Below are 25803 nucleotides of genomic sequence, written 5' to 3' on the forward strand. Positions count from 1 at the left end.
GAGGCCGCTCTATCACCTTACCTTTCCATTCTCAGGACTCATGCGCCCGGCTCTCCTTCGATTATTGAAGAGACCGTCCGCCGTTTCGGTTCTCGACTCTCTTATATCGAAATCCATTAGCATTGAGCAACTGGAGTCCAAAAATAAATGTTTACGATGCAGTTTGCGAAAGGCACACCAAAATGCGGGCGTTCGGCGCTGCGAGGTCGACGAACCCAGCAGGAACGAAACTACGCGTTTGAATCAATCATCGACCTGGCGCCCCTACAGCTTTCACGTGTATGACATAGAGTCGCCTCGGAATACAAGACACGACAGTGCAATGCGACAAGATAACGCTCCCACATCCTCGATGGCCAACAAAGACGCCTCTCTGCGCTTTGATCTACAGCCCGACAAGCTAGACTTCGAATCGGATATCGGCCACACCCAGGACATCGGTACTCGCCTTGTCGACGATCCAGTCTACCGACAGAGGCTGGATCTTTGGGAACAGCTGCTTCGCTACCGGCAGCGACACTATGGAGACAGAGGGACACTGGATATCTGGATAGCTTTGACGGACCGAGTGGAGGGTGTCGACCTGCCCGTAGTCGGGGAACAAGCCGATTTCTTCTGGCACAGTTTTGTTGATTTGGGTCTCAAGCGGGAAGTTATCATGGGAGAGGTGTTGGCCTACGCGCTGGAGCTTTGGAAAAGGACTGGCAGCCGATGGGACAAATTTTACGAAGTCGTCGTTGGTGGATACCTCGAGCGAAGTATGACCCAGCATGCTATTCGATGGCATAAGAAACTTCAGCATCCCCATCTATCCTGTCCAAATGATATAATGAAGGTGTTTTATCCAGCTCTAACTATGATCAACGAATCGACCAAAATTGTCCTACCAACGACGATCACACGACGCTCTGTATCTCCTGGCATTAGCGCTTTCAAGAACATATGCCGATTCACGGACGGTCATCAGATATATGGCTGTGCCATCCCACAGCTGTTGAAATTGGGTCGTGTTGAGGATGCATTTTCGCTGCATTCGTTTCTGGTTGAGAGACATGACCATCCGCGAATCTACGAGGAGATCCAGCCTCTGCTCCAATGTGCGAAGGAGCTTAGCCCGCGAAAATTCTACGAGCTCCAGGCTTACAGCAAGTATCGCTTCCCCGACCGAGCAACATCGGCTGAGGAGAGTGCCCCTGCTAAAGAAGACGATACGCGGGAGTCCAGCGGAAAAGTTTGGCTTCAAGAAAAGCCTTTCAAGGATGAACTGGGCGCTCGGCTCTTCGCCACCAAAGCCCTTGCCTTCGAGACTACCGTCGCGGGATTACGAATGTTCGGTGTACAGGCTATTGGGCCGCAGTCGCTGCGAGAAATGGCAGTTAGAGCTCAAGGGAGCCAGGACATTGTAGCTCGGTTGCGAGAACTTCACAGAGCAGGCATCTCCATTGGCGATTCGGTTTTCGCACGACTAATCCGTAAATTGGCCTCGGAAAATCGCGACATACTTCTGTCGGACTTACTCCATAGCGATCAGCATCCCGATGTACTGGAAGATGCGGTGATGCAAGAGTCGCTGTTAATATCGTATTATATCGCTCGCGACTGGCGTCCTTACAATATGACGCTTGCCATACTAACAGAAATATTTGACGACGGGTCTAAACTGAGCAATATCCACTTTCGCAAATTCATCGCCTCGGGAGAATGGGCTTCGGCGTCTAAAATGTTGGACGAAATGACACTGAACGGTCAGAAACTCGCCAAAGAAAGCGTGGACTTTATGATCAAGCATACTCTTACTCCGCGTCGACCAGGAGTTGGACCAGTCCAAGGGACAGATGTCTCTTCCAGCAAAGAAGTTTCTTTTGTGTTCCGTGTTTTGCAGCGCGTCGTTCCAATGGGCACATCCGTGTCTCCTGATCTGTGGATTGAGATGCTGAAACGACTCGGGATGACGAATCACTGGGATGAGCTTCGCAGATGCTGTCTTTGGCTCGCTCGCCAATATTCCGCTGCTCCAAAACCGAGCGATGCAGTTTCTCTCATCATAAATTCTACGGACCGGCCAAGGTGTGAAGCTGGCGGTGCTCCTCGGGATGATGGCGACCGAATGTTGCAAGCTGTCTTTAGCAAAAACATGCAGGCAGCTATTGTCGCGTGGGGATTCAAAATGCGAGTGTCTCCAAATCCCGATCACGAAGGTTATAGTGCCCTAGGACTTGAGAACCTTGTACCCTGGGTACGAGGTTTAGTGCTTCTGCGCGAACTGGAGCACAACGGCATCCGTCTTTGGCACAGCTGGATTCGTCGGGCCTGCCGACATCGCTTGGCTGTTCTCTTCGGCCACTCAAGGCAATCTAGCCGACACATGAACCGTATGCTACGAAGGGAATGCCCCTATTCTCCAGAGCGTGTGATTGCAGACATCGACCGTGTGTGGGGAAATCCACCCCTATTCAACGGTCAGCAAGACGACGATTTGTCCCAGCTGGTCAATCCTCCAAGTTCGAACATGTCTCAACGCAGGACCGGACGAACACTATGGAGAGAAGCTCGCCTGAAAGGGGCGGCATTCGTCAAAACCAAATGAGATGCTGTATATTATGAACCACTATGTACATACAACTCTATATCATTAGTCCTCCCCCAATGCTGGAGTTCCGCCCACAGTCCATCTAGCAACCAGGAGTACTACTCTGTCTAAGAGTCCACCGGTCCAGATCACTTCGTAGACAACACGTGACTGAAGCCCCAGGCAACGATGATAAAGATGCAAAACACTCTGAGCCACGGAAATGGCAGTGTCCTTCCTTGCGAGCCGAGCCCCCTTCATTTTGGGGTGTATTCCGTTCTAAGAATAGTCCCAAAAGGCAACGCGGCCTAGGCTTACTGAATCATTTCTGACTTTCTCTGTGGGACTAGGGCCCACCAGCGCAGTCAGCACTGTCAGATCGCCTCCAATCCTCTCTGACGTTCAATTCTAAGTGGATCTCACAACGCAATCACTGTGATGCCGAACTGTCAAGCAGAGCCCGTTAGTGGATAGCGACTTTGGGTTAATACTTTTTCTAGACCGTGTGGATAACATCAAGTGCCTGGCGCAGCCTACTGTCAATAGTCAATAATAAACAGTTATTTCACATCTTGGTTTTCACCACCATTCTTCATTGCATCAGCCCCCTTTCCAATTCCAACCTGAAACAGGTTTCCTCTGCATTTTTGTACTGCAGAAAATATCTACATTCCGGGAATCTGCATACCGAAGATCTACTCTTCCCCAGTACTTGCATAGTCGCATCTAGATAGCAGTGTCGTGTTCTTCATCAGAAGTTACAAGAGAAGCAACCAGCATGCTAGGACGATCAGGACTCGGTGTCTTAGCGCTTCTCCCTTTGATATCCGCAACGGCGCTGCTTCCTCGAGAAACAGCATGCAATAACTCTCCAAGTCTCTGCTCAAAGTCCTATGGGGAAATCACACATCTGGGGGCGCACGATAGTCCGTTCGTACGAGATGCATCGACCGGGTATTCGACCGCAGCGAACCAGTAAGTTGAATTCGCGACATATTGTACGGCAGCAGTCAAACGTTTGCTAATACTTACTATAGATACTACAACACCACTTTACAGCTAGACGCTGGCGTTCGGATGGTAACGGCGCAAGTCCATTTGCAAGGCTCAGAGTGGCACCTATGCCATTCGAGTTGTGAGCTGTTGGACGCGGGGAAATTGAGTACATGGTTAAAAGAGATCAAGAGCTGGTTAGACTCGAATCCGAATGATGGTGTGTTCCGGTCTCTGACTCGGCTATGCATGGCTAGCTGAATGTTGACATTTTTTTCTCTCCAGTCGTCACAGTTTTGCTGGTCAACTCTGATAACGCCTCTGCCTCCGATCTGAATTCCGAATTCGAAAGTGCAGGGATACTCGACTACGCATATAAACCCTCCTCCTCATCCGCACCAAGCTCGTGGCCTACCTTGCAGACTTTGATCAACAACGGGACTCGGCTGATGGTCTTCGTGGCGTCATTGGACTCCAACACAAATGCCCCTTATCTTATGGATGAATTCACATTCTTAATGGAGAACCCATTCGACGTGACTTCGCCGTCGAACTTCACTTGCAATCCCGACCGGCCGGCCAGCGTGAAGAATGATCTCTCCGCTGCGATCTCGTCCAATCGCCTGCCCCTCATGAACCATTTCCTGTATGCCACAACCATCCTGAATATTGAGTATCCCAACTCCACGTACGTGACGACCACAAACGCGCCCTCCGGCGGAGTGGGGAATCTAGGAGACACAGCGACGAAGTGTCAGAGCGCTTACGGCCGTCAGCCGGCCTTTATCTTGGTGGATTTCTTTGACAAGGGCCCAGCCATCGATACCGTGGATAAGCTGAATAATGTCACCTCGCCTGTGGGGCGTACCAACCTCACAACGAGCTCTAGCTCGAGCACGACGCAAACAAGCTCTGCCTCAACCTACTCGAATGTCTTCAAGGGATTGGTTGAGCTAGTACAGCAGGCGAAGTCGGGCTCGAATCCCAGTATGGGCGACTGGGTTTGGGTGGGAGGAGACTGGGGAGGTCTTCTCGGCGGCGGTATAACACTGTAACCACAGCGTCGTATTATGCCGCTCAGCCATTACTTCAATCTTTGCGGTATCCTCAAACCAGGTGTATTTCTGTGTCGCACAGTGCATGATCGGCGTTTGGGAGTTGGGAATCATGCAGCTCAGATATCTGGGTCTTGTTTTGTTATATCTATAAGCGATTTCAATGTGGATAGTATTCCTAGACCAATATAGAATTAACTGCGTATCCAAGAATCCGCAACGCCTCCGCAATGCCAGATAATCGTACACGCTTCACATTACCAGCACTCCATTGTGTTCAGTGATCCTGTGCCAGCAGTTGCCGCACCTTGTTCACTTTATCCTCAAACGATTGCTCCTTATCAGTTCTGCAATGGAAAAGCAAGTCAGCTGGCACGAAAACCAAATCAGTAGGAATATCAGAGTACAAACCTCGACCCAACACGGATATCAGTCTGGATCCGGACGATACCCTGTTGGTGCAATAGCATATGCGCCTGTCCAATGACTTGATGGACCTTGTCCCAGGGACCCTCTATTTCAAAGAATCCGTATCAGTGACCGCACCGGTTGACCAGCGTCAGGATGACTGCAGGATTCCAGGACGTACCTAGTGTCGTACCAGCCGAGTGCATCACGTATTTGAGCCCGGATTTTTCGATTAGGCGCTGGACGTCTGCGATTTGTGAGGATACGGAGGGAGAGGAGGTCCCGATCTGTGATTTGACAGTTCAAGGTCAGTAACTGTATGTATGCGCTGGCCATTTTGAGAGACTGGGCGGATTGATGGGTTCTTGAATGGTTTGGGTGGATGGATGACGCACCGGAATCAAGCAGAAGTCTGCGGTGCAGTGAGGGGGAGTCGGGATGGATGCAATGTCTGCAGATGCCATGATTTCGGTAGTTTGAACGGAATTATTTGCGCAGTCTATTCGTTGGTGATAATTCAATTATGCCAATTGTGACTCGAAGCGATGGGACCACGATTCTGAAGACGAGATGCTTGACCGGATACTCTTCCAAGAACGCGGGGTACAATCACAGCAGTAGCGGGGCACTATCGGTATAGTATCGCGATTGTTCACAACTTCAATCTACAATTGTTATCAGAGCAAACTTGCGACATTTGTGCTCAAGTTTATGCAGTTAGTACTTCCCAATGACGACATCTGTTTCCATTCTGGATTTCTACACATGATGATGCAGCTTCTGCTGTCTTGAGCCCTTCTGGAACGCCCACTACTCATATACGCTGCAGATGATATCGCTTGATTCCTTCCTCTATTGACTGACTGTCATCTAGCTGTACTCCGTCTCAAACTGTACATCTTCATTTTCCAGGCGATATTACCGATTCAGCCAACATGTGACGGATCAGTTTGCTGCTTCGAACGACTCGGCAGATGGACCCATTGGCTGAGTACTCTAAGCTGATACGTCGGTCATCGGTTGTCGACAGCCTTGCTGCATTTGCATTGTGCTTTTCCTCCCCCGGATTCTGTGAAAGGCCCCAGTAGTTCCTCGTGCTGGTGGCTTTGGCAATGCGACAGACGTGAGGCGGTTATCCCGCTCATTCCAGGAGTCAAGGTGGATGATAAGGTTATGCGAGGTGAAAAGGATGCCTTGGCAAATCCCTTCAATTTGCGTCATCTTTTGAAGATGATTTGATTGACAGCTTGGTGGTAGAGAGGCACGTTATCCCAGGATTATTTCGCTATTTGTTGTTCGTCTTCTCCTTTCCGCCTCTATTTGCTCGCTAGTGAGGCCCATTCCACGGTACACAGGAAGCCCCAGGCAGACCACTTTGAAACTGGATCGTGACCCCTTGTCGGTCTGAGCATTCGTCCTATGCAGGTTTCCTTTTCAGTTTGTCATATTACTTGCATGATCCGACTGCCAGTCACTGTTACGCCATCGCATCAACTGACCACGCATCATTCTTCCTTCGGTGTGTTGGAGGTCGTCTGAGCGCATTAATAGGCCTCTGATGCGGTGTTGACCGCCTATTTGTTTTAGCCGTGCACTGTTGTCGATTGTTCAGTGACAACGCTGTCGGCGTGCCCGACGCCCGAGGATTGAGCAACTGAGCTGCCGGACGGCTTATTATATTGTTTGAACCCTGTGGCGGTCTTTATGGCCCTCGTCTCGTTTCAGACATTGTCTTAAATAACTTACAATAATCCCCGGCAATACTCCACTGTCGGATGCACTCAAGCTACTGACTTATTGAGCCGATCTTCAAATCGCTTGACACTACTCTGGCCGCCACCAATCTAATTGGGTCCAACCTGCCTAAGACTCCCAGGGTCAAAGCGCCACAGACACCGCGAAGTCGGCAGCTCCGTCTGCATCGGCTATCAACCAGGCACAGACTCCTTGATCTAATCCCACTTGGTCTAAACGGTATCGGGGTTGGGTTCTCTTTTGGTGGATATCTATCAGTGACACTGTTGATTACACACTTCCTCAGTGTTCGGGATCATAGCAATCAATCAGGCTCAGCGAAAGAAGTAATCTGAGACAAATACCCAACAACTTTGACTCTTTTCGATTCCTGTTCGCCGATGCTACAGCTTTGATGTCCTATCGTCAATTTGAAGTCTGCACTTCTCGTTTCGGACTCACGTGCTCGCCTTGTTTGAGTATATTAACCGTTATCTAACAGTGTGCAAAGAGGAAGATCAATTCAGGATACTCGAACAACATTTTGGAGGTTTCCTCCAGAACTATTGGTCTTCCAAAAACAAATTCTCGTCAGGAGACAATGGTTCATATACGGAGAGGAAGTACCATACATCGACTGGCCACTTGACGAATGACAAAACCCGCTTTTCTGGAGCTCCCCGCTGGAGCTCAACTCATATACCTCGCTGAGGGTGGAGCCAATATCATTTATCGTATTGCTTCAGCTCCCTCGCCCTGCCACATCGGCCCCACGGACACTTATAGCGCTTCTGGGCCTCATTTCATTGTTCCTCCGGAATTCAAGGGAAAATTACTTCGGCTTCGAAAGGAAACAAAGACAGGAATCTCGTACCAGGAGATTGCGCGTAATTTCGACAGAACTATCCGCCCATTGTTCAGTCCTGACGAACTGGTGGACCAGGAGCTTGTGTACCTTCCGAGCGGACTTGTGCAACGCTGCAATGAGCAATTAAGCGCGGCGGAGCGCAATGGCGAACGTCCCAGGAAGCGTCAAGGCGTGTATCTTTCGGTCACAGAGCCATATGGGCTTCTGGTTACCGATATGACGACTTTTGGAGCCCCGGATACCGTGCTTGCGGAATTGAAGCCCAAATGGCTCCTGCAGTCACCATCAGCGCCGGTCAATGCTCGGAGATGTCGCACGTGCGCGTTGCGGGACATGAAGAATCACCAGAGTCGGAGAGGAGGTGGGTCCGAAGAGCTCTCGTTTTGTCCGTTGGACCTGGTGTCCGACAATTTCGAGAATGTCCTGCGCGCAGCCAAGTACGTCAAGGGCTGTGAGGACCAAGCCAGGCTGGCAAGGATCCTCTATCGCAACCCTACATTGCAGAAACTCTTGACGCATCAGAAGGCTATGCGTGATGTGGGGCTACATGGGCCTTCAGCGCAGTCTCGAGAGCAGTCTCTTGCGATGACCTTGCGAGACTGCACGATGTTTATAAAGGTAGGCCATTCGACTCCCTTTATGTCTGAGACGATTGACTCACAGTATTAGATTCCGCGTGACGAGATGGGACCAGTGGAAATCCGCCTTGGAGACTTGGACCTCAAAACTGGAGCTGGTGGTAAGGCACAGTACTGGCTCAATTTGGAAAGCCAGTTGATAGCAGGAGGCTGGTATCTGGGCAACAATAGTGGCTTGTCCCCGAGTGAGTGCTTGCTGCAGAGTTCCCGGCCCTAATGGCATGCCTAGTTGCCTTGCAGCCTCCTGACTACTCGCTTCTCTATTCTACTGCGAGCCCTCGAAGTTTTACCCTGGCACCATGATTCAAACATCTAGACGAGACGAGATCTCGGACATACTCGGTTTTTTATTTCGGTTATTAATACAGATCATCCAATCCTGGCGACACCTTTCGGACATTCTTATGGGCGGCTTTTATTTTGCATTTAATGTATATTAGAACACCTTTAGAATACAAACACTGCTACACATGGCTGATCATGTAATCATGTAGCTTTTTCATGTGCGTCAAATCCCTCGATAATAATGCCCTGACTAGTCCGTATTTAGTTAAGCTCGAGTCCGCGCTTATGATGTCATGCTTCCTTATCTACAGTCTTCCGTGAAAAGGGGTCTAGACCATTATATATGAAGTGTCTAGACAACTGCTTTCGATACAATAGAGACCATTATTTCGATGAGGGATCGTCTCAAGTATCAAAGTACAGATTCGATATTGTTAGGGCTCATCACAGTCGTCAAACTCAGAATCATCAGCACGTCGTGGAATATGCGTCGGCCGTCAGAGCTTGGCATCCAGTCCTCCATACGCAGGTCAAAGATCTGATAGAGCTTCAACCGATACAATTGAAACCTGCTCATTGCAGAAATCATTAGAAATAGGGATTCTATGTCTATAGACTGCTGTATCTGTATATTAGCAGATACCTTCGATCTGATTAGCTCCGTTGAACTATCGGATGAAAAACATTAATAATCCATAATTCCGTAATTCCGTGCTTGCTTAGATATTGGTGACTACAAATTATATCAACATTATCCCACGTGGAGTGGCTCTTTCTATAGCATATCCGACTCTCGAAAAATATATAACGGTCCCTCGACTGTACGGAATTATCTTCCGTTCACTTTCTGCACAAGCTCAAGTACAAATACAAATATAAGATCATGGCATCCCCGCGACTCCTCTCTCGTTCACCTTTGACTTCATTCCTTCGTCTCCCCATCCAGACGACCAGCAGAGCAACTCTCATTCCATCCACACTATCAAGAGTACATAGGCCCTTCGCTTCGTCCCAGACCAAAGCAACACCGACCAAGATGTCCAACACCGACACGCTCATCGAGCTAGCCAAAGCCCGCCGCACTATCTACAAACTCGGCAAGAACAGCCCCGTGCCCGACTCCAAAATCGAAGAGGTCGTCAACGCAGCCATCCAGCACATCCCCAGCTCCTTCAACACCCAGTCCACGCGGCTTGTGGTTCTTCTGCACGCCGAGCACGAGCGCCTCTGGGAAATCGTCATCGACACCTTCATGCAGCTCGTCCAGAGCGGCGCCGTGCCCGAGGCGACATGGAAGAACCAGACCCTCCCTAAGCTGCAGGGGATGAAGAATGGTGTTGGAACGGTATGTCTCCCTGCCACGAATCCCTTAGAGGCCACTATAAAGCTAACCCATCGCTACAGATCCTCTTCTACGAAGACCCAGCACACATCAAGCCCTTCTCCGAGAAATTCGCAACCTACAAGGAGCACTTCCAGCCCTGGGCAGAGCACTCGAATGCCATGCACCAGTACTTCCGTACGTTCTTCTCCCCCTATCAGCTGCACTTGCACACATGCGCATACTAATATGCACGAAACAGTCTGGACAGCCCTCGAGTCCCTCGGTTTCGGCGCAAACCTCCAACACTACAATCCCCTCATCGACACCCCCGTCGCCAAACAATGGGACATCCCCTCGGAGTGGCGCCTCATCGCACAACTTGTCTTCGGTAGCCCCGAGGGCGAGCCAGGCGAGAAGACCCAGAAACCCATCGAAGAGCGGGTTAAGATCTTTGGCAAACTATGACAACCCGACCTCATCCTCGAGCCACTACACTAGATGCGATTAAAGAGATTTAGATTAGAGATTATATATACAATAATACATATAGAGATATACCCAGCATGAAGGTCATCACTCATCACTGCACTGACCACACTTGACGTCAAAACATCCGGAGGCAATATGATTTATCTTTGTTGATACCCTTGTCCCGCCCACCTGGACGCAGGAAAGTTGTAGTTATCATACCCCTGGCCCGCATATCGACTCTGAGGAAAATCATAAGTATCGTCCAGGTCTTGCTTGGCGGCTAGGACCCATCCCGCATCTGATAATCGTTGACGAAGTGCCTTGAGACTCAGTATCCGCTTGAGTTTGGTGCGGAGGTCGCCCATCGTGGGTTGTATATAATTAATTGGTGGAGGCGGCGGAAGCCGTAGAAGTATAGGATGCTCGGTGTTCAAGATTCGATGTCCGATATTCAGTGGAGCAGGTAGAGGACGTTTCGAATGGATAACTGGTAGTTTCACCGTGGAGCCTTTTCTCAATGCAGAAATTCAAATTGAGACCTGGTAAAATGTTTGGGTAGAGAAGAATGGTTCTCTTCTTCGCCGCTGGTAATGTCGGGTGACGGCCCAAAAAAAAGACGTGACGTTAACGTGAAATCAGGAGCACTCGGACAACCATTTTGACCAGCTTCGAGCATTCTTTACATTTATACCTCTAAACAGCTCGGACCGCCAGTCCAATAAACAAAATAAAATTAACACGGTGCAAAATTTCTCCTGAGTGGCGAGAGAATGGTATCAAAGGGGGAAAATGCGAGGGTTTTCCGAGTTTGAGCCGAAGATCGTTCGTTGTATACATACATTAAACCTAACTGCTACCTAGTCCGTACAATAAGAGATAACTTAGTAAAGTTACCGTACGCGACAAACAGTCAAATGAGGCATGTTCAACACAGCAGAACAATTAACCAAAGGCGAAAGCTCCAAATCAATCATTGATCCCTGAAGAGGGTGTAAAACAATGAACGGCAATCAAAGGCGACAAGCACAAACTAACTACAAGGACCCGTGACTCATCGCGATGTTCGGTACCAAAATGCCTCCGGATCCCCCAAGCAATCTCCAACAGTGACCGCTGTCGCACGGATTAGCATTTGATAAGTGTAAATCACATTGTCAATAGACACATACTCTGCAATCCTCTCGCGCGGATCTCCTCAAGCATTGCCCTTGTCAACGTATGTACGGTTTGTTCATGCACGTCGTGGGACAGGATGATGCTTCCGCCGGCGTTCAACTCGGCCCGGAACTTTTCAAAGCTGCGGGAGATCAAATCGGGATGGTCATTCTCATAGTCCTTCGTGTCGATACTCGCACTGATGACATGGTACCCCAGGTCACCCATGGCCGACAACACCTCCCCATTGAAAGCGAGGAAAGGCGGCCTCATGTATGTCGGATAGAATCCTAGGACTTGCATGAAGGCATCTTCCAATTGGGTCATCTGCGCAACAATGGCAGGATAGTCCAATGAGGTGAGATAAGGATGGCCCCAGCTAAGCACAACTGTGAGCTCCTGCATTGGATGATTGAACCGGGGAATACGTACGTATGCGAACCAATCTGATGGCCTTCTTCGAAAATACGCCGCACGACAGCTGCGTCACCATGAAAGCTCCCTTTGTTTTGGCCATTAAGGAAAAAGGTCGATCGCGCACCGTATGCACTGAGGAGTTCCAGGAGATCGGAAGTGTAGACGAACGGTCCGTCGTCGAAGGTCAAAGCGACCGTTCCAGGAATGACGCATCTGTCCAAGATGGCTCCGAAGGGCACAGGCGAGTTTCGCTTTCCGATGGTCCCGTTTAGAGGAGATGCCCAGCTTTCGCGACCAAGGTTTGAGGCAGAGAGGAAAAGAACGGACATAGCCCAGAAGCGAGAGGAAACCATGATGACGACCGGCAGCTAAGCGAACGAGTAAGAATGAATAACGAGTGTGAAATATTGATAGTGCTTCAGTTAGTGGTATAGGTAAGAGTCTAGAGGTCTGGATAGGAACAGTGAGAAGAAGAAGGGAATCAGCATTGGACACAGTACACTCGGCGCAGAACATTTATAGCCTTTTGCCAGAGATAGAGAAGGGAAGACGAGGAAGGCGTAGTGCGGGATAAGGAAGGCATGCCTGCTGCATCGTTTGCGAGGATTGTACTTGCAGTTTGAGTGGAAAGAATATGGGAAGGAGGCGATGAAGACTTCTAATGATGTAGAGAAGCATGCTCTTTCAAGGGTCTTGAGGGAGATGTTAGAGCATGCACTTTATGGACTACCACCTTTTCGAACAGGAAGATTATGAATGACATAAAAAGGCCAAGTGCATGATTTTCGTAAATGATTTTCGAAAGTATATCTTTGCCAAGTCAGCATTCCATCAAGAAAGCTTTTCATCATCTTCCGAATCCCAGCTACATCGCGCACCCGCACATGACAAATATATTTATGAATACATAGATATAAAGGTAAGGAGGACCGAAGGAAGACGGACGATTTCCAATATCGGAACAAATATAAGAGCGATCATGCTCTTTTGGTGTACTTCTTCATAGAACGTCTCTGGCCCTTTTGCGATTCGCGTTCAAGGAACTTGCGCTGCTCTTCGGCAGTCATGCCACGGAGAAGTCGCTCTCGCTCCTCCTTCTTGATCTTCTCAGCTGCCAGCCTGCGCTCCTCTGCCTTTTCTTCCTCGTCAGCGCGGCGAAGCTTCTTGATCTCTTCTTCACGGACGTGCTTGATCTTGCGCATCACCTCCGGACGGAAATGAGCAGACGCAACAAGCTTGTCAGTAAAGCGAAGGAACTGGTTGAACAGCGGCATGGTGGCGGAGTAACCAGAGGCAGACGAGGGGAGAGAGATGGAATAATGAATGCGCTTCCGGGGTGTAGTCTCCTCGATTCTGGAAGTAGTATTAGTCTCGATGTTCCTTTTTAACCAAGGAATGACTCACTTCAAGGGCTTGTCGATGGGCTGGTCAGTGACAATGAAATATCTGAAAGAGTCTCCAGCCTTCTCGATAGCCTGGATCAATTCAGGAGTGAGGAGAGTATCGGTGATTTCGGCACTTTCTGTCATAACGGTAACCCAGGACGGTAGCTTGGCATTGTCCTTGGTAAAGGTCATCGACGCATCGTACCGATCCAGGCGGAACTTGCGCATGTGGTTCTTGTGCACAACAGCCCAGATGAAACCGTCGTAGGCCGAGTTATTCACCTTCAGGGACGAAGTATCGTTGGCGGGTACGGGAACAAGATCCTTTTCCCTGCCATCAAAGGTGTAGGCGACTGCCTCGAATGTCTCGGTAGGAGCCTGCCAGCTGTCGAAGAAAAAGCTGAGAGCATAATCGGACCAGTAAATGATGGGGTTGTGCCGCTTGGGCAACTTGATAGACATGTCAACGAAGGCGACGTTCTGTCTGCCGGTGGCATAGGAAATGAATTCCTGCGCAGACTTCTCCTTCAGAATGGACTCCGGGGAGATCAATTCCGCAGAAGCAGAATCGGCCTCGCCGGTGGATTTGTGGACGCCATCGAGTCCCACGACCGCGAACTCGCTCTGGAGAGCCGGCGCATGAGCCTGAGCCCATTCCCTAGCTCTCCGTCTATTCTTGCGCGTGCCCCAGAGGTGAAATACAACAATCAGAAGGATCAATGGCATGACCATTGCTTCCTGCATGAAGTCCTTGGGAGAGGTCCGCTCCCAAACTCGGTACCATTTTGTGTAGGGAACCGCGGTGGCACCCTGGGTGTCGAGGGCGGGGACCGACGACGACCCCGCTACTATGGATGCAGGGGACGGCTCGGGAGCCTTCACAAAGTCGGCGAAATCTATGAAAGCGACAAGAACAGGTCAGGGGAGCATGACAACAGGGAAAAGGAGCATACGATGCTTTCCCAGAACCAATGGGGCAGCACTCACCATCCTCGACTTTGGCTGGATCTGACGGCTGAGAGCCGCCAAACATATTCTTTAGCATGCCAGCCATTGTGGAAGGAAGACCAGATCAAACGGAACCCTGTCGCAACGTGGCAGAGGAGAGAGAGAGTGAGGAAGCGAAGAAGGAGGGAAAGGGTTGGGGTCGATTTGACGTTCGCGATCGGAGCTGCGCTAAGGTGGTTTAGTCTGTGGAGCGGGAGCCGAAGTCTGGGCAGCTCCGTTGACATAACCACAAGATAAGAGTGATACCAATGAGAGCACCGAGCTTTGTCTAGACACAAAGACTTGACATCAATAGTGAAAATGGGATGTGCTCATGTAGTTTACGTTTCAGCAGCAAATAAGGAATTGTTGCCAGTAATATTGAAGCTTGAATCAACACAATTTCGATTCCGCCATCCCATCCCATCCTATGCCGAATACCAACGGCTAGTCGCTACCACGTTAGATATAAGAGGAACAAAGAGATATATGAACGAGAGAAAGTGAGTGGGTGAGTGAGACGTCAGAGACAGATATACAGTTCGGACAAACGAGTGAGTGAAGGAGTGGTATCCTGCGCAAAATACAAGAAACACCGCACAGAAGACAAAAAAGAACGCCGAAATCTTTTAGAAATACAGTTCATCACACAGAAAGTCTAGAACCCGCTTCAAAAGAGACACCAAGATGAATAAGATAGTCGAAATAACCAGCAATTAAAGGCATTGTCGTATCGGTCATTAAGTTCCCAGACTTGCTGGATTTTGAGGCACAGGGCCATGGAAGGAAGAAGAGAAGAACAAGGGACTTGGGGGTCCAGAACAATATGAATCAATGGCCATAGGCCGGCGGAGGAGACTCTTCTTGGCTGTGGCGGTCCCAAAAAGGGCCGCATGCGTTGCTTGCCATGAATTTCTCGTCTCGCATGCGACGAGCAATCTCTCCGGCGAGCCTTTCAACCAAGGCCTGGTCGACAACCCCGCCAGTAGGACTGTCATTGATAAACGGAAGAATCGTGGAGGGTAGCTGTCGCGATGACCCTGCGGACGAACCAGTGGCCTGGTTTCCCTTTTCAAGACCAGACGCAGGATGGGTGCGCACAGTGGCACGCGGAGTGGCGCTCAGGTCCTCGTCCTGAACAACAGGATCGGACGATGGTTTAGATTCTGCCGTATCGCGGATCATCGCTGACGCAACCTCACGGCGGAGCGCAGGCCGAGAGATACTCATACGGTGTCGTTCGGGGATGGCAGGAAGGTTTAGATCACTATCCGGGGACAAGGGCGGCGTCACCGGATCATCGGTCTGTTCATCTAGGACTGGCAGAGGGGCTGAGCAGATAGAGGGAGCGCTGGTCGACTCGCTAAATGCGCTCTCATCGCTCACGCTTGATGCGTCATCAGTGGTCTTTGGGCGACGCAGATCGACAACGCGCTTCTTTCGCTTTCGAGCATGAGCCTTCGAATGACGGCCAGCCCCTAGACTCAAGCCATATCCGCTAAAGGTGTGGGAAGGTGTCGAAGACCGACCCTGGCTCGAAACCATGCTGGCCGAATCTGGGAAGGACGACATACTGCCAACCTGGGACTGTGTTCTGGAAAGGACGGGACTGAAGGGTGACGTCACGCTTCCGGAGGCATCGGTCTGATCTGAAGGCGAGGTCCATGCGCGGTAAACCACCTCCCTGATGGAAGGGGTGAAGAGTGATAGTGTCCGTTGAGAGTCCGTAAGGGCAGCCAAACGCAAAAGGTTTTTCTGAGAAAACAGTGAATGGGTTTCGACAGACGAATCCAGTGAAAGCGATTCGATTTCCGACTCGTTCAAAGCGTTTCCTAGAGCGTCGACGGGATCTTGTGGCGGGCTGGCAAGAGGGTCTTGACCAGGTCCTTCGCCATTTGCGCTTTCCGTTTGAGTCTGCAATTCCTCTCCAGCTCGGTACTCCGGAACCCACAATCGAAGCGACAATCGATGGATGATAGCGGGCAACTCATCCATAAAGAGGATGCGAAGCTGCGCTTCAATTTCCTTCTGCAGGAAATCGCGCACAAACGGGATAGAGTCGAAAGTCGAAGAGACCTTGAGTGATTCGAGCGGATCGTTTCGGAAAACCACGGTGATTCCTTTTTGTTTCGAGAAGACCAAGATGACGAAGCCGGATAATTTAAAATCGGAAAGAGTGATTTGGAGAGGTATTGTCAGAGGAGTACTGGAGAAAGGGTCAGCTCATGCAGAGGCGACAGCGAAATCTACGCCACTTACGCTGCAGCCAGAGGTCGGGGCGTTGCAAAGGATGGTCGTGTGAGGAGATATGTATTCAGCGGATTCGCTTGGACTCGCGTTTTGAGAGTCAGAAATGCGTCTCCCGTATAGGACATCTTGAAGATGCCTCGAAACCGGTCCTCCGCCAGGTCTCCAATCTCCAAGATCTCCAGCTCCGGGGGGATGGAACCAAGGTTGAGTTCCGTTACGATGATATCGTCGACGATGATGGGCGGTTTCGGCGACTTATTGAGCGCAGCCGTTAATAAATCTTGCGCACGAGTGTAGAAACTCGCATCCGCCATAAGCGGCGACCAGTTGAAGTTGAACGCCATAGCAAAGCATTGAGCGAAGATGGAAGGGTTAGCTGACGGAACCCACGGCGCGCTAAGAAAAAAATTATGTCCGTCCTTGAATGACGGGTAAGTGACAGGTAAGGCGTAAAGGGAATAAGAGAAAGTGAGGAAGAGGATGAAACGGGAAAGAAGAGATGGATAGAATATGGGATGCGAGGAGGAGTTGATGCGATGAAAGAGCAATGAGGCTATGGGTTCATGCGAAAGGAAGAAAGAGGAGTGAAAAATGATGGTTGAAGCGAGGATTCCCGAGGTCGCAGGGGCTCCCGGCGGTACAGTGGGTAAAGTACCCAGATGGCAAGTTGACTCGCGTGATCCACGCGACACCTGATGATGAGGTTCGATTTAATCAATGATCTTGAGGTCGTGGTCTAGTTTTTACGCTTAGCCCATGTCAATGATTACTGAAAAGCTGCAGAACTACAAACAAGGACTGATAGAGTTGATATTGTTTTTTGGCACTATACTCAGTGGTTGTATTATCCGTATCCGTCTTACAATCCTCAAGGGGGCGGGAAGAAAAAAGCGAAAATAGGAACGAAAACAAAAAATACGTCACTCTCAGTCGGCTTCTACCACACTCCTCATGCAGGTTCCCTCCATTATTACCTACTTAGTTAGTAATATTATTTCTAGTGATAATGATATGCACAATTATGGAGTCGCTCAGGCATACTAAATTAATTAGAGATCTCGCCGCAAGTAATAATGCAACAATAATAATAGTAAGATGACTCCATTTATCCCCAGGACTCCATCAAACCCGCCATCTTCTGTTCCGGCCTACCCCGAGTTTTCCGTAGACATTATTATTCAGAAGATTCTGTGTTTCCCATCCTCTGGCTAGAACTACCTTAGACTAGGTATACGGGAAGTTATGCACTGTCTCCGTTCGACAGTCTTCAATCTTCAATGACAATTATAATTCTCTCCCCGCACCTGCACCTCCTTGTTTCAATTAATCCAAGCTCTTTAGTTATTCTGTATTGTCAGCACCCGGCAAAGATCTGTGACAATTTTCAATGACTAGCCTCATTTCAGACGGGTTCTGGAACATCTGGCGGGCAACCAACGGGCCATAACCAGTTGCAATAGTGCAGATCTTAAGACCACCACTTCCCTTGCATTGATTTTAGTTAACAAGCCCGTCCCAAGTTATCCCGTCATTAAACCTTCATCATGATGGTTGTTTTGGAAGGTTTCGTATGTGACAGGAGTGACAGAAAACATCAATTGCAATCACGCCGCCGGACAGTTATGCTTTGGCTAAGAGCTTAAGATCATCGGGCGCCAGATTCCTTTCCCGCTGCTCTCGGGTCTAGTTTTCCCAAAAAAGAGGTCTACAGGGAAATTGCTTGAGGAGCCAGCCGTTCTGCCAATCTTTCTGCGCAACCTCGCTGAATGGACTTGGCGATGTCCGTCTGAGGGTGATAATTGAACGCTGGTGATGACTGCACTGGTCAATGACTACAGCACAAAGCTGTCCATGGTATGTTTCCATCACGGCTATGCCCATGTTTGAGGGACGTCTCATGTGCTTTTCTTGCACGATCTGACAGTCATCCTCTGTCTGTACTTCCACAAAGGCGCGGCCTCATACCATACATGGCCCTGGGTAGTTCTGCGCTATGAACATGAGGTCCAAAACTTTTTTATTTGGCATGCGGATGTCCTTGCGCAACCGAGTCTGATCACGCGGATCGCATACTCGCAATGAATGACTGAGGCTCTCTTCTTCTGTTCAATTAGTGAACTATCAGATAATGGCCATATCATATCACCTTAGGAATGCGCGTATCATGTATCAGGTAGTAGGCTATATGGCCCTAGTGAATTAGTCCCACCTTTTACTCCGTACGATGTATCTTCCATCCTTATGGAGTAGGTCTGCGGCCCTCGAGATAACAGCGGGAATGTGTCTACTCGCAGCTATCATCCCACTTGGCAGGATACAAGAGCACGGGTGTCCTGAATCAAGTCTGCAAGCCTTCATTTAATAAGAAGTGTCTGTCGAATAAGTTCCTGTCACACAAGGGTTGAATCATGAACCAACAATGAAAAACCCATGTATATACATCGAGTCACGTGAAACCACCGAATGCCAGGGGTTCACCGGGCAACTCCGTCACTAGTCCGGGTTGGGCAATACATCAATAGCCCTGACGTCCAGATTGTCCTCTTATGAATACCTGAATCAACAGCAAGATAAACCAATTAATGGCCCGATTCCCTGAAAGTCCAACATACATACATCAACCGATACTAATAGCACATCACGATGCTGGTACCGCCCTCACCAACGCCTGCAACCTACCCAACAATATGGGATTCGAAACCAACCTCGAAAGCACGCGGTGCCCAAAGAAGAGTCTATGGAAAACGGAGAGTCGATGCGCCACGAGCGGTCTTTGAACAGCGCAGCCCAATAAAGTCACTGGAAAAGGCGACAGAGAAATCAGTTCAGCATGCTGTGGACTGCATACAAGCGAAATTGGCTGAAGTCACATTGAACGAACCTCCTGCAGACTCGGGGAACGAGCAGGAACCTGCACAATCCTTGCATGAAGAGAACGAAGTGGAACATAAGCCCACACCAACACTGGAGGCTGTGGACCCAAAGATCGCCTGTACTCCTTCGCCAGGGCATGATACCCCGGAATCAGAGAAACGCTATGAGAGAATGGTAGAGGTCAGAATAACACCGAGGAAACTTGAGACAGAACCTACGGGCGGGAAGAAAGATGAGACTGTTACAGGCAGCAAAGCTAGGAAGACGACGCAGAAGAAGTCCGCACGACGTCTATCCTCAGGCTGCGTCCCCGACGCAAAAGTCAACGCGTATGTCCGCGCCGTGCTTGACGAGGCTGTATCGCCGATTGCCGCTCAAGGTGTCCAGAAATTCAGCTCGTGGGCTGCTCGAGCCGGCAATGCGCTTGAGGTTGTGAAACTGGCCGAAGGGTCTTACGGAGAGGTATACAAGCTGCGATTGAGAGAGGAAGTTTGCATGAAAGAGATGTCCAAGTCGAAGCTGGCGCGCTTAAGGGCCTACGGAGATGGAGTATTCAAAGTCGTACCGTTACGAGCGCAGAGCGGCCCCGGTTCGAAAAAATTTACCAGCATTGAGGAAATCGTCTCCGAGGTCAAAATGCTCAAATACTTGGATCCAATTCCAGGATTTGCTCGTTTTCGAGAAATCCACGTCGTTCAGGGTCGATTTCCGGACTCATTTCAAGCTGCGTGGGATCATTACAAAAAGACAAAAGACGATTGCATGAATCCTAACCCCTCGAGTAAAAGGGCGTATCCGGATAAACAGCTGTGGGCGATAGTGGAGATGGATGATGCCGGCTGTGAATTGGAGAAATTCTCCTGGTCGTCGATCTTTCAAATTTATGACATATTCTGGGGCGTTGCAATGGCCCTCGCCCGAGCGGAAGAATATGCACTGTTCGAGGTGAGTACTAGCACAGTATGCACGGAAATAGCCAGTGTCTTACCATGTTAAAGCACCGAGATCTTCACCTCGGCAATGTGTGTATCAAGACAACTCGTTCGGATGGCTGTATGGCGCCTCCATCCGATATCGAAATAATGCGTCAAACATGGACCAGCGGCTTCGGCCTGAGCACATTGGAAACCACGATCATTGACTACTCTCTCTCACGCGCGGAGCTGCGAGCCAGTGAGGAATCCGATCGGATTGTGGACATTGCTTCATCCGATCTTGACAAGAAGCAAATTTTCGATGCCATCGGCCGAGACGAGGACGAGATTCTGTTGAGGGACACGTATAGGCAGTAAGACCGACCCTTTCGTAACATATTGTACGGCAATCATGATATTAACTTGATATCTAGTATGCGCGCAGAGGTATACACAGGAAATCCGGTCGACACTGAAAAGACCCCCGATATTCCAGGGATCTGGGCGGAATATGCGCCTCGAACGAATCTCATTTGGCTTTTGTTCATCCTAAAAACCCTTCTCAAGAATGGCAAGACCGAGCCCTCTCAACCGGCCGCAACAAGATCACCACTGGCCCCCTGCTCCCCCAACAAAAATATCGAGACGAAGCAGGCGAAAAAATCGGGCGAGAAAGCTAAGCAGCCACTTCTTGGGCAAATGCATATCACGGAAGCAAACAAAAGGGTTGCTGATTTAAAGAAGTCACTCGAGGACAGACTCAAGTCTGTTCTAGACCTGCTAGATCTCGAACGTGGCCATAAAGACATGTGCTGTGCTGCGGATCTGGTAGCTTACGCGATTGACTCGCAGTGGCTAAGCGAGGAGGACTTTTTCTGAACCGCATCATTGATACACCTGCATCTGGGAGGCGTCATTTTATTTCGGAGTTAGTTACATTAGAATCATACGGGTTCATCGCAATGGTAGCATCTTACCGGACATTGTATTATTATTTTTTGTTTTCGAGCAACCTCCTCGCATCCGCACCGCCATCGCTATTTTCGTGCTCTGCATTTTTCCATCATGTTCATCTTTGGAGTGGAGGAAATGTTCAATTTGACTATTTAGGCTGCAATCCGAGGAACTAGCACTATTTCATTCTTGCATGCCATTGAACCCATTTTTCAAACTGGAGAATCCAGCTATGAATCCAAGTGCGCAGCTGATTATGGATGAGGAAACCGACTTGTGAAGCTACATTACCTGAAGGCAGCGCTGAGCTATACCATGCTGTCTTCTTCATACCTGCCATCGGCGCGAGAGATCCTAACCTTCAGCGGAGGCCTACTCCACAAGTTGTAGGATTCCTGAGCAGCCCAGTCCTCGCTTTCAGGGCATAGTTCCATGTCTAAATGCCAGAAGACCTTGGCTAGGATGAGCTGCATTTCCGCATTTGCTAAGCTAGAAAGAATTACTTATCTGACGAATTGAGAGCAATCTATTGAAGGTTTCGAATCTGGCTCCAGAGCTGAATCACTTACTGTTGGCCAAGACAATTGCGAGGCCCGTATGAGAAGGGCTGAAAGGCCTCTTTCCTGTCCATAGAAAAGCGTCCATTTGCCTCTTCCTCAGGACTAACGAGCCAGCGTTCAGGAATGAAGGAATCCGGGTCGTGGAAGTTCGCGCTTGAGTGGAAGGTGGACCAGAGAGATATTGAGACCGATGTCTACTCCAGGGTTAGCAGAAGGGAATCGAAGAGGGTTCAATAGAGCCCCAATCTCACCCCAGCAGGGACGTATTCTCCATTTATCATCGCCCCTTCCTCGGGAACAAGCCGCGGTAACATCGCAGGGATTGGAGGATAGATTCTCAGGCTTTCATCCAGCACGGCATTGACATAAGAAAGCGCGGCGATAGACGATAACCGAATCTCCGATGGGTCCTTGAACCTGCTACGGATCTCAGTCACCAGTCGGCGGTAGACAGGCGGGTTCTTCAGAAGATAGAAGGTACACCCAGATAGCAATGCAGCTGTGGTCTCACTGCCGGCCAGAACCAAAGTCGCGGCGTTAGCGTCGATTTCTTGCCGCGACATGCGGTTCTCGTCGTCTTTATGCCTGAGAATATACGAGATGAAATCTGGGCGGTTTGTCTGTCTCTCCAACCGACGGCTGACTTTCTCCACGGTCAACTGGAAACTTGCCTCTCGTCGATGATGCAGGTAGCTCGGGACCAGCAGTTTCGTCAAGGGGCTCAGGAAGGGGAAGAACCAAAGAACTTTGAGGTAGACGCTGAGCTTGACTGCGTCGAGCATGATGGATACCCACCAGTGATACTTGCTGTCTTTCAGGCAGTGAAACGGCTCGCCAAAGGCGAGGTCGCCGATGAGATCAAACGTGGTGTAGTTGTAAGACCTGGCGATATCAACGACCTCCGAGTGCGAATGATCGAGTTGCTCGCGCAGCTTGTGGACGAGAAGATCGGCATAGAGGTGCAGTAGCGGTTCCTGCTCCCGTAGGGCCCTGTCCGAGAATGCGTGGGCGAGGAGCCGCCGCATGCGAATATGATCGGACTCTGCCGCTGTGATAATTGCGTTCACGCCATTAGGTGTCGGGACATAGAGGGAAGGATCCTTTTGGAATGTTCTTTGGCCCTTGTTCGTTCTGTGTCCGTATATCTCCTTCCAGGCCTGTGGAGCCCGGTAGACGAGGGCATTGGGACCAATGCGGACCACGTCGCCATACCTGTCGTGAAGATCTTTAACTTTTGAGTGCACTTTGCCACAGATCTCCCAAACAAGAAGAGCAATTGGAGATATAGCAGCAATTTTGGGTCCTGGATATCGGCTCAAAGGATGAAAATATACTGCATAGATTGAGTGGCCGATCAGGTAGATAGAGCCCTGTTGTCTGGTCAGCTTTCGACGACGATAGCTTGCGGTTTGTGATTGCTTCTCTACGAACCAGAAGAATGCTCCAACTCAGCATTGCCGGGAGCATTAGCCTATCGAAGATATCGTGAATCCACGGAACCATTTCAAGTTAAATATTGAACTTTACTTGTAGTAGATCTTGATATGCGGCGATGCTTCTCATCAGATTAGAGAATGAGGACCGCGGAATGTGAAGTATACACCGAGAGTATGTTGTTGGAGACAGATCATCGATCATCACCGGTGGTCTGAGAGTAATTAATTCGATGATAAGATCACGGCGCACTCAAGTACAACAGAAGGAGGACAAAGGCCAGGTTGACGATCAGCCACTGGTGTCTACTCATGGACTGATCCTTCACTGTCCCTCACTTCTACCTTACCTGCAGCTAGAGTGTCGAGCCCATCTCAAAACCGAATTCCATCATATCTAGAACGACGTGCAACAATGCACTATCTTCAAGCGGGATAACCAATCAACACTTGAAGGTGGACTGCGAAAAGAGCGCGGGCGTTGAAGGTAGCCTTGATAGGAAAATGTGTGGACAGGAGAGAAGCGAGGGCGGTTGTCACAGAGTACGGGGCGCAGTGAGGTGTTGCTACCGAGAAATACAGAACAAAGGAGGTGAGTCAGGATACTCATTCATGTCCTTGTGCTCAAGGAGGAATGGCGAGTCCTCTTATTGGACAATGTAACGAACCTAGCATTATATGGTCATGATCCGTGAATATTATAGGTCAAGCCTATACCGTCTATATGCTCTTGCCTCCCAGAGGACATTCATATGTTGGCGACAAGGAAGCTCATGAGACTTCCTGCAGCCAAGCCACCCACAAGAACCATGCTCATGAACCCACCAGCAGCCTCTCGTTCATCCACAGAAACCCATTGAGCAGCTCCCATCATACAGCTGCTGCCAAGGTATCCATTGGAAACCCCGAACAAAAGCTGCACGACAAAGAGATAAAAGAAATCACTCTGTACAATGGCCCTTCTCCCGCCAATATTACAAAGCAGGTAAAGTGGGATGAACCCAAGGCGGGCCACAGAAATGACGAAAAGGGCCCAAGGACGATGGGCTAATGAAAGACTGGGGAAAATGACTGACATTCTCCCAATTAGATCACCGGCATTCCAAAAGAGAAAAGCCACTGGAATGAAGACTTCTCGAGAGAATAACCGGGAACGATTGGGATCTTGATGTACGGACTCGATTTCTGCGGTGAACACCGCGTACACCATAGTAATGGCAAAGCAAAGGAATAGAGCCGATGCAAGAAACCGTAGCTTCTTGAACAAAACCCAGAGACTCACCGTCTTATGAGCATAACCAGAGGAGATTGAATCGTGTAGTTCCTCTGTCAACTGTAGAGATATACCCGACCGTCGTCTGACAAGGGAAAGGAAGGCGACTAGTGAAATAGCAGCAATGGCGGTGGCAGTGATGAAATACATAAATGCGGACTTTGATGAAGCCTGAGGCAAGTTTTGTCCCTTTCTCTCCGGCACTGCCAAAGCAGAGATAATTTGCACCACACACGGAAGCACGCCAGCTACTCCCTGTCCTGCCATAATGGCCTGTGTATATTCTTCTCTCCCGAACCCAGACACATAGGCAAATACGCCATTCTGATTGATGCCGGTTGCTAAGCTTGCCCCGAATACCATGAACATCAGAAAGCTGAAGTAGGCTTTGACATCAACATCTTTCATAAAGACTGTCGAAAGCGCCAACAGCGAGAAGACGACAATATTTATAAGTAGAGAAAGCGTTACTCGTCTCGGGTATGAGGCCCCTTTCTGCAGTTTGGCGAGAATGAACGCGGACCCCAGGTTAGTGATGGTTGACACTGTCAGAATCGAGGGCTGGAAATGGGTTGCTGTCCAGTTGTCCGACCGGAAACGGAGATAGAAATACGGTGCAGCGGCAAGAAACATGTTCCTAATCCAAGTACGGCAGAGTCAGAAAGCTTTCATGTGAGATCGGTAGGACATGGGCCAGATGAGGAGGGAGGTGACACAGGTATGAGGAACGTACCATGCCCACAGCATTGACACCCCCAGAATAAAGAATACAGCATATTCGTATCTGGAGAAAGGCAATTCATGCTGTGATCGAGGGGAGATTGAACCATGATCGTCGTCATCAACCCCCGTAGGGTGCTGTATCGGCTCGTAGGCCTGTGGGCGAGTGATCAACCGCCGAATGCGATCCATTGCTGTTCTATATGGTTCGTTCAGTCCTTTCCAACAATGCGAACTGGATAAAGCAAAAGGAAGCAATCAAGCCATGGTTAACATTTGATGGCTTTCACGAACCTCAGCCCACAATGAAGCCAAGGTGCTTAGCAGTGACAGTCAAAGGTGCTGTCAGGAGGATTAGTGCCAAGACTTGTGACCTGCGACGTCATGTGTTGTTGCCTTATTTTCGGTTGCATAGAGAGATAGCCTATGAAATACTCCAGAGAGGAGACTCGACGATCACCGATTTCAATTCTACGGTTTGAGAGTGCTGCAGATGAATGCGACTCGTGAGCGCGCTGGTTGTGCGTATAGTTTTA

The 25803-nt window shown here is 49.6% G+C and overlaps 10 protein-coding genes across 10 annotated transcripts; 5 read left to right on the top strand and 5 right to left on the bottom strand.

Moving 5' to 3' along the window:
• Positions 1-322: 322 nt before the first annotated feature.
• ALT_5466 (uncharacterized protein) lies at positions 323-2587 on the top strand (the record flags this gene model as incomplete). Its single annotated transcript, XM_033554778.2, has 1 exon — positions 323-2587. The coding sequence occupies one exon, from the start codon at positions 323-325 to the stop codon at positions 2585-2587; it is 2265 nt and encodes a 754-aa protein (XP_033410669.2).
• A 760-nt stretch (positions 2588-3347) lies between these two features.
• ALT_5467 (uncharacterized protein) lies at positions 3348-4617 on the top strand (the record flags this gene model as incomplete). The annotated part of the gene is made up of 3 exons (XM_033554777.2): positions 3348-3544; positions 3607-3782; positions 3848-4617. 3 exons carry the CDS (start codon positions 3348-3350, stop codon positions 4615-4617), a joined length of 1143 nt encoding a protein of 380 aa, XP_033410668.2.
• A 277-nt stretch (positions 4618-4894) lies between these two features.
• ALT_5468 (thiamine-binding protein) lies at positions 4895-5489 on the bottom strand (the record flags this gene model as incomplete). The annotated part of the gene is made up of 4 exons (XM_033554776.2): positions 4895-4964; positions 5029-5131; positions 5207-5312; positions 5421-5489. 4 exons carry the CDS (start codon positions 5487-5489, stop codon positions 4895-4897), a joined length of 348 nt encoding a protein of 115 aa, XP_033410667.2.
• Positions 5490-7411: 1922 nt separating this feature from the next.
• On the top strand, positions 7412-8482 carry ALT_5469 (inositol-pentakisphosphate 2-kinase; the record flags this gene model as incomplete). Its single annotated transcript, XM_033554775.2, has 2 exons — positions 7412-8245; positions 8297-8482. 2 exons carry the CDS (start codon positions 7412-7414, stop codon positions 8480-8482), a joined length of 1020 nt encoding a protein of 339 aa, XP_033410666.2.
• A 1104-nt stretch (positions 8483-9586) lies between these two features.
• Positions 9587-10339, top strand: ALT_5470 (nitroreductase family protein; the record flags this gene model as incomplete). Its single annotated transcript, XM_033554774.2, has 3 exons — positions 9587-9895; positions 9955-10069; positions 10134-10339. The coding sequence occupies 3 exons, from the start codon at positions 9587-9589 to the stop codon at positions 10337-10339; spliced, it is 630 nt and encodes a 209-aa protein (XP_033410665.2).
• A 1057-nt stretch (positions 10340-11396) lies between these two features.
• ALT_5471 (chitin deacetylase) lies at positions 11397-12270 on the bottom strand (the record flags this gene model as incomplete). Its single annotated transcript, XM_033554773.1, has 3 exons — positions 11397-11458; positions 11515-11879; positions 11933-12270. The coding sequence occupies 3 exons, from the start codon at positions 12268-12270 to the stop codon at positions 11397-11399; spliced, it is 765 nt and encodes a 254-aa protein (XP_033410664.1).
• Positions 12271-12894: 624 nt separating this feature from the next.
• On the bottom strand, positions 12895-14356 carry ALT_5472 (CCDC47 family protein; the record flags this gene model as incomplete). Its single annotated transcript, XM_033554772.1, has 3 exons — positions 12895-13270; positions 13322-14198; positions 14290-14356. 3 exons carry the CDS (start codon positions 14354-14356, stop codon positions 12895-12897), a joined length of 1320 nt encoding a protein of 439 aa, XP_033410663.1.
• Positions 14357-15120: 764 nt separating this feature from the next.
• Positions 15121-16883, bottom strand: ALT_5473 (MDM34 family protein; the record flags this gene model as incomplete). Its single annotated transcript, XM_033554771.2, has 2 exons — positions 15121-16495; positions 16549-16883. The coding sequence occupies 2 exons, from the start codon at positions 16881-16883 to the stop codon at positions 15121-15123; spliced, it is 1710 nt and encodes a 569-aa protein (XP_033410662.2).
• A 2299-nt stretch (positions 16884-19182) lies between these two features.
• On the top strand, positions 19183-21206 carry ALT_5474 (uncharacterized protein; the record flags this gene model as incomplete). Its single annotated transcript, XM_033554770.2, has 3 exons — positions 19183-20358; positions 20412-20701; positions 20762-21206. 3 exons carry the CDS (start codon positions 19183-19185, stop codon positions 21204-21206), a joined length of 1911 nt encoding a protein of 636 aa, XP_033410661.2.
• Positions 21207-21589: 383 nt separating this feature from the next.
• Positions 21590-25459, bottom strand: ALT_5475 (isotrichodermin C-15 hydroxylase; the record flags this gene model as incomplete). Its single annotated transcript, XM_089599917.1, has 5 exons — positions 21590-21770; positions 21851-22035; positions 22093-23053; positions 24453-25184; positions 25281-25459. 5 exons carry the CDS (start codon positions 25457-25459, stop codon positions 21590-21592), a joined length of 2238 nt encoding a protein of 745 aa, XP_089455794.1.
• Between the last annotated feature and the right edge of the window lie 344 nt (positions 25460-25803).

This window comes from Aspergillus lentulus (assembly GCF_001445615.1).
Source record: "Aspergillus lentulus DNA, contig: Alt09, strain: IFM 54703, whole genome shotgun sequence".
Taxonomy (NCBI): domain Eukaryota; kingdom Fungi; phylum Ascomycota; class Eurotiomycetes; order Eurotiales; family Aspergillaceae; genus Aspergillus; species Aspergillus lentulus.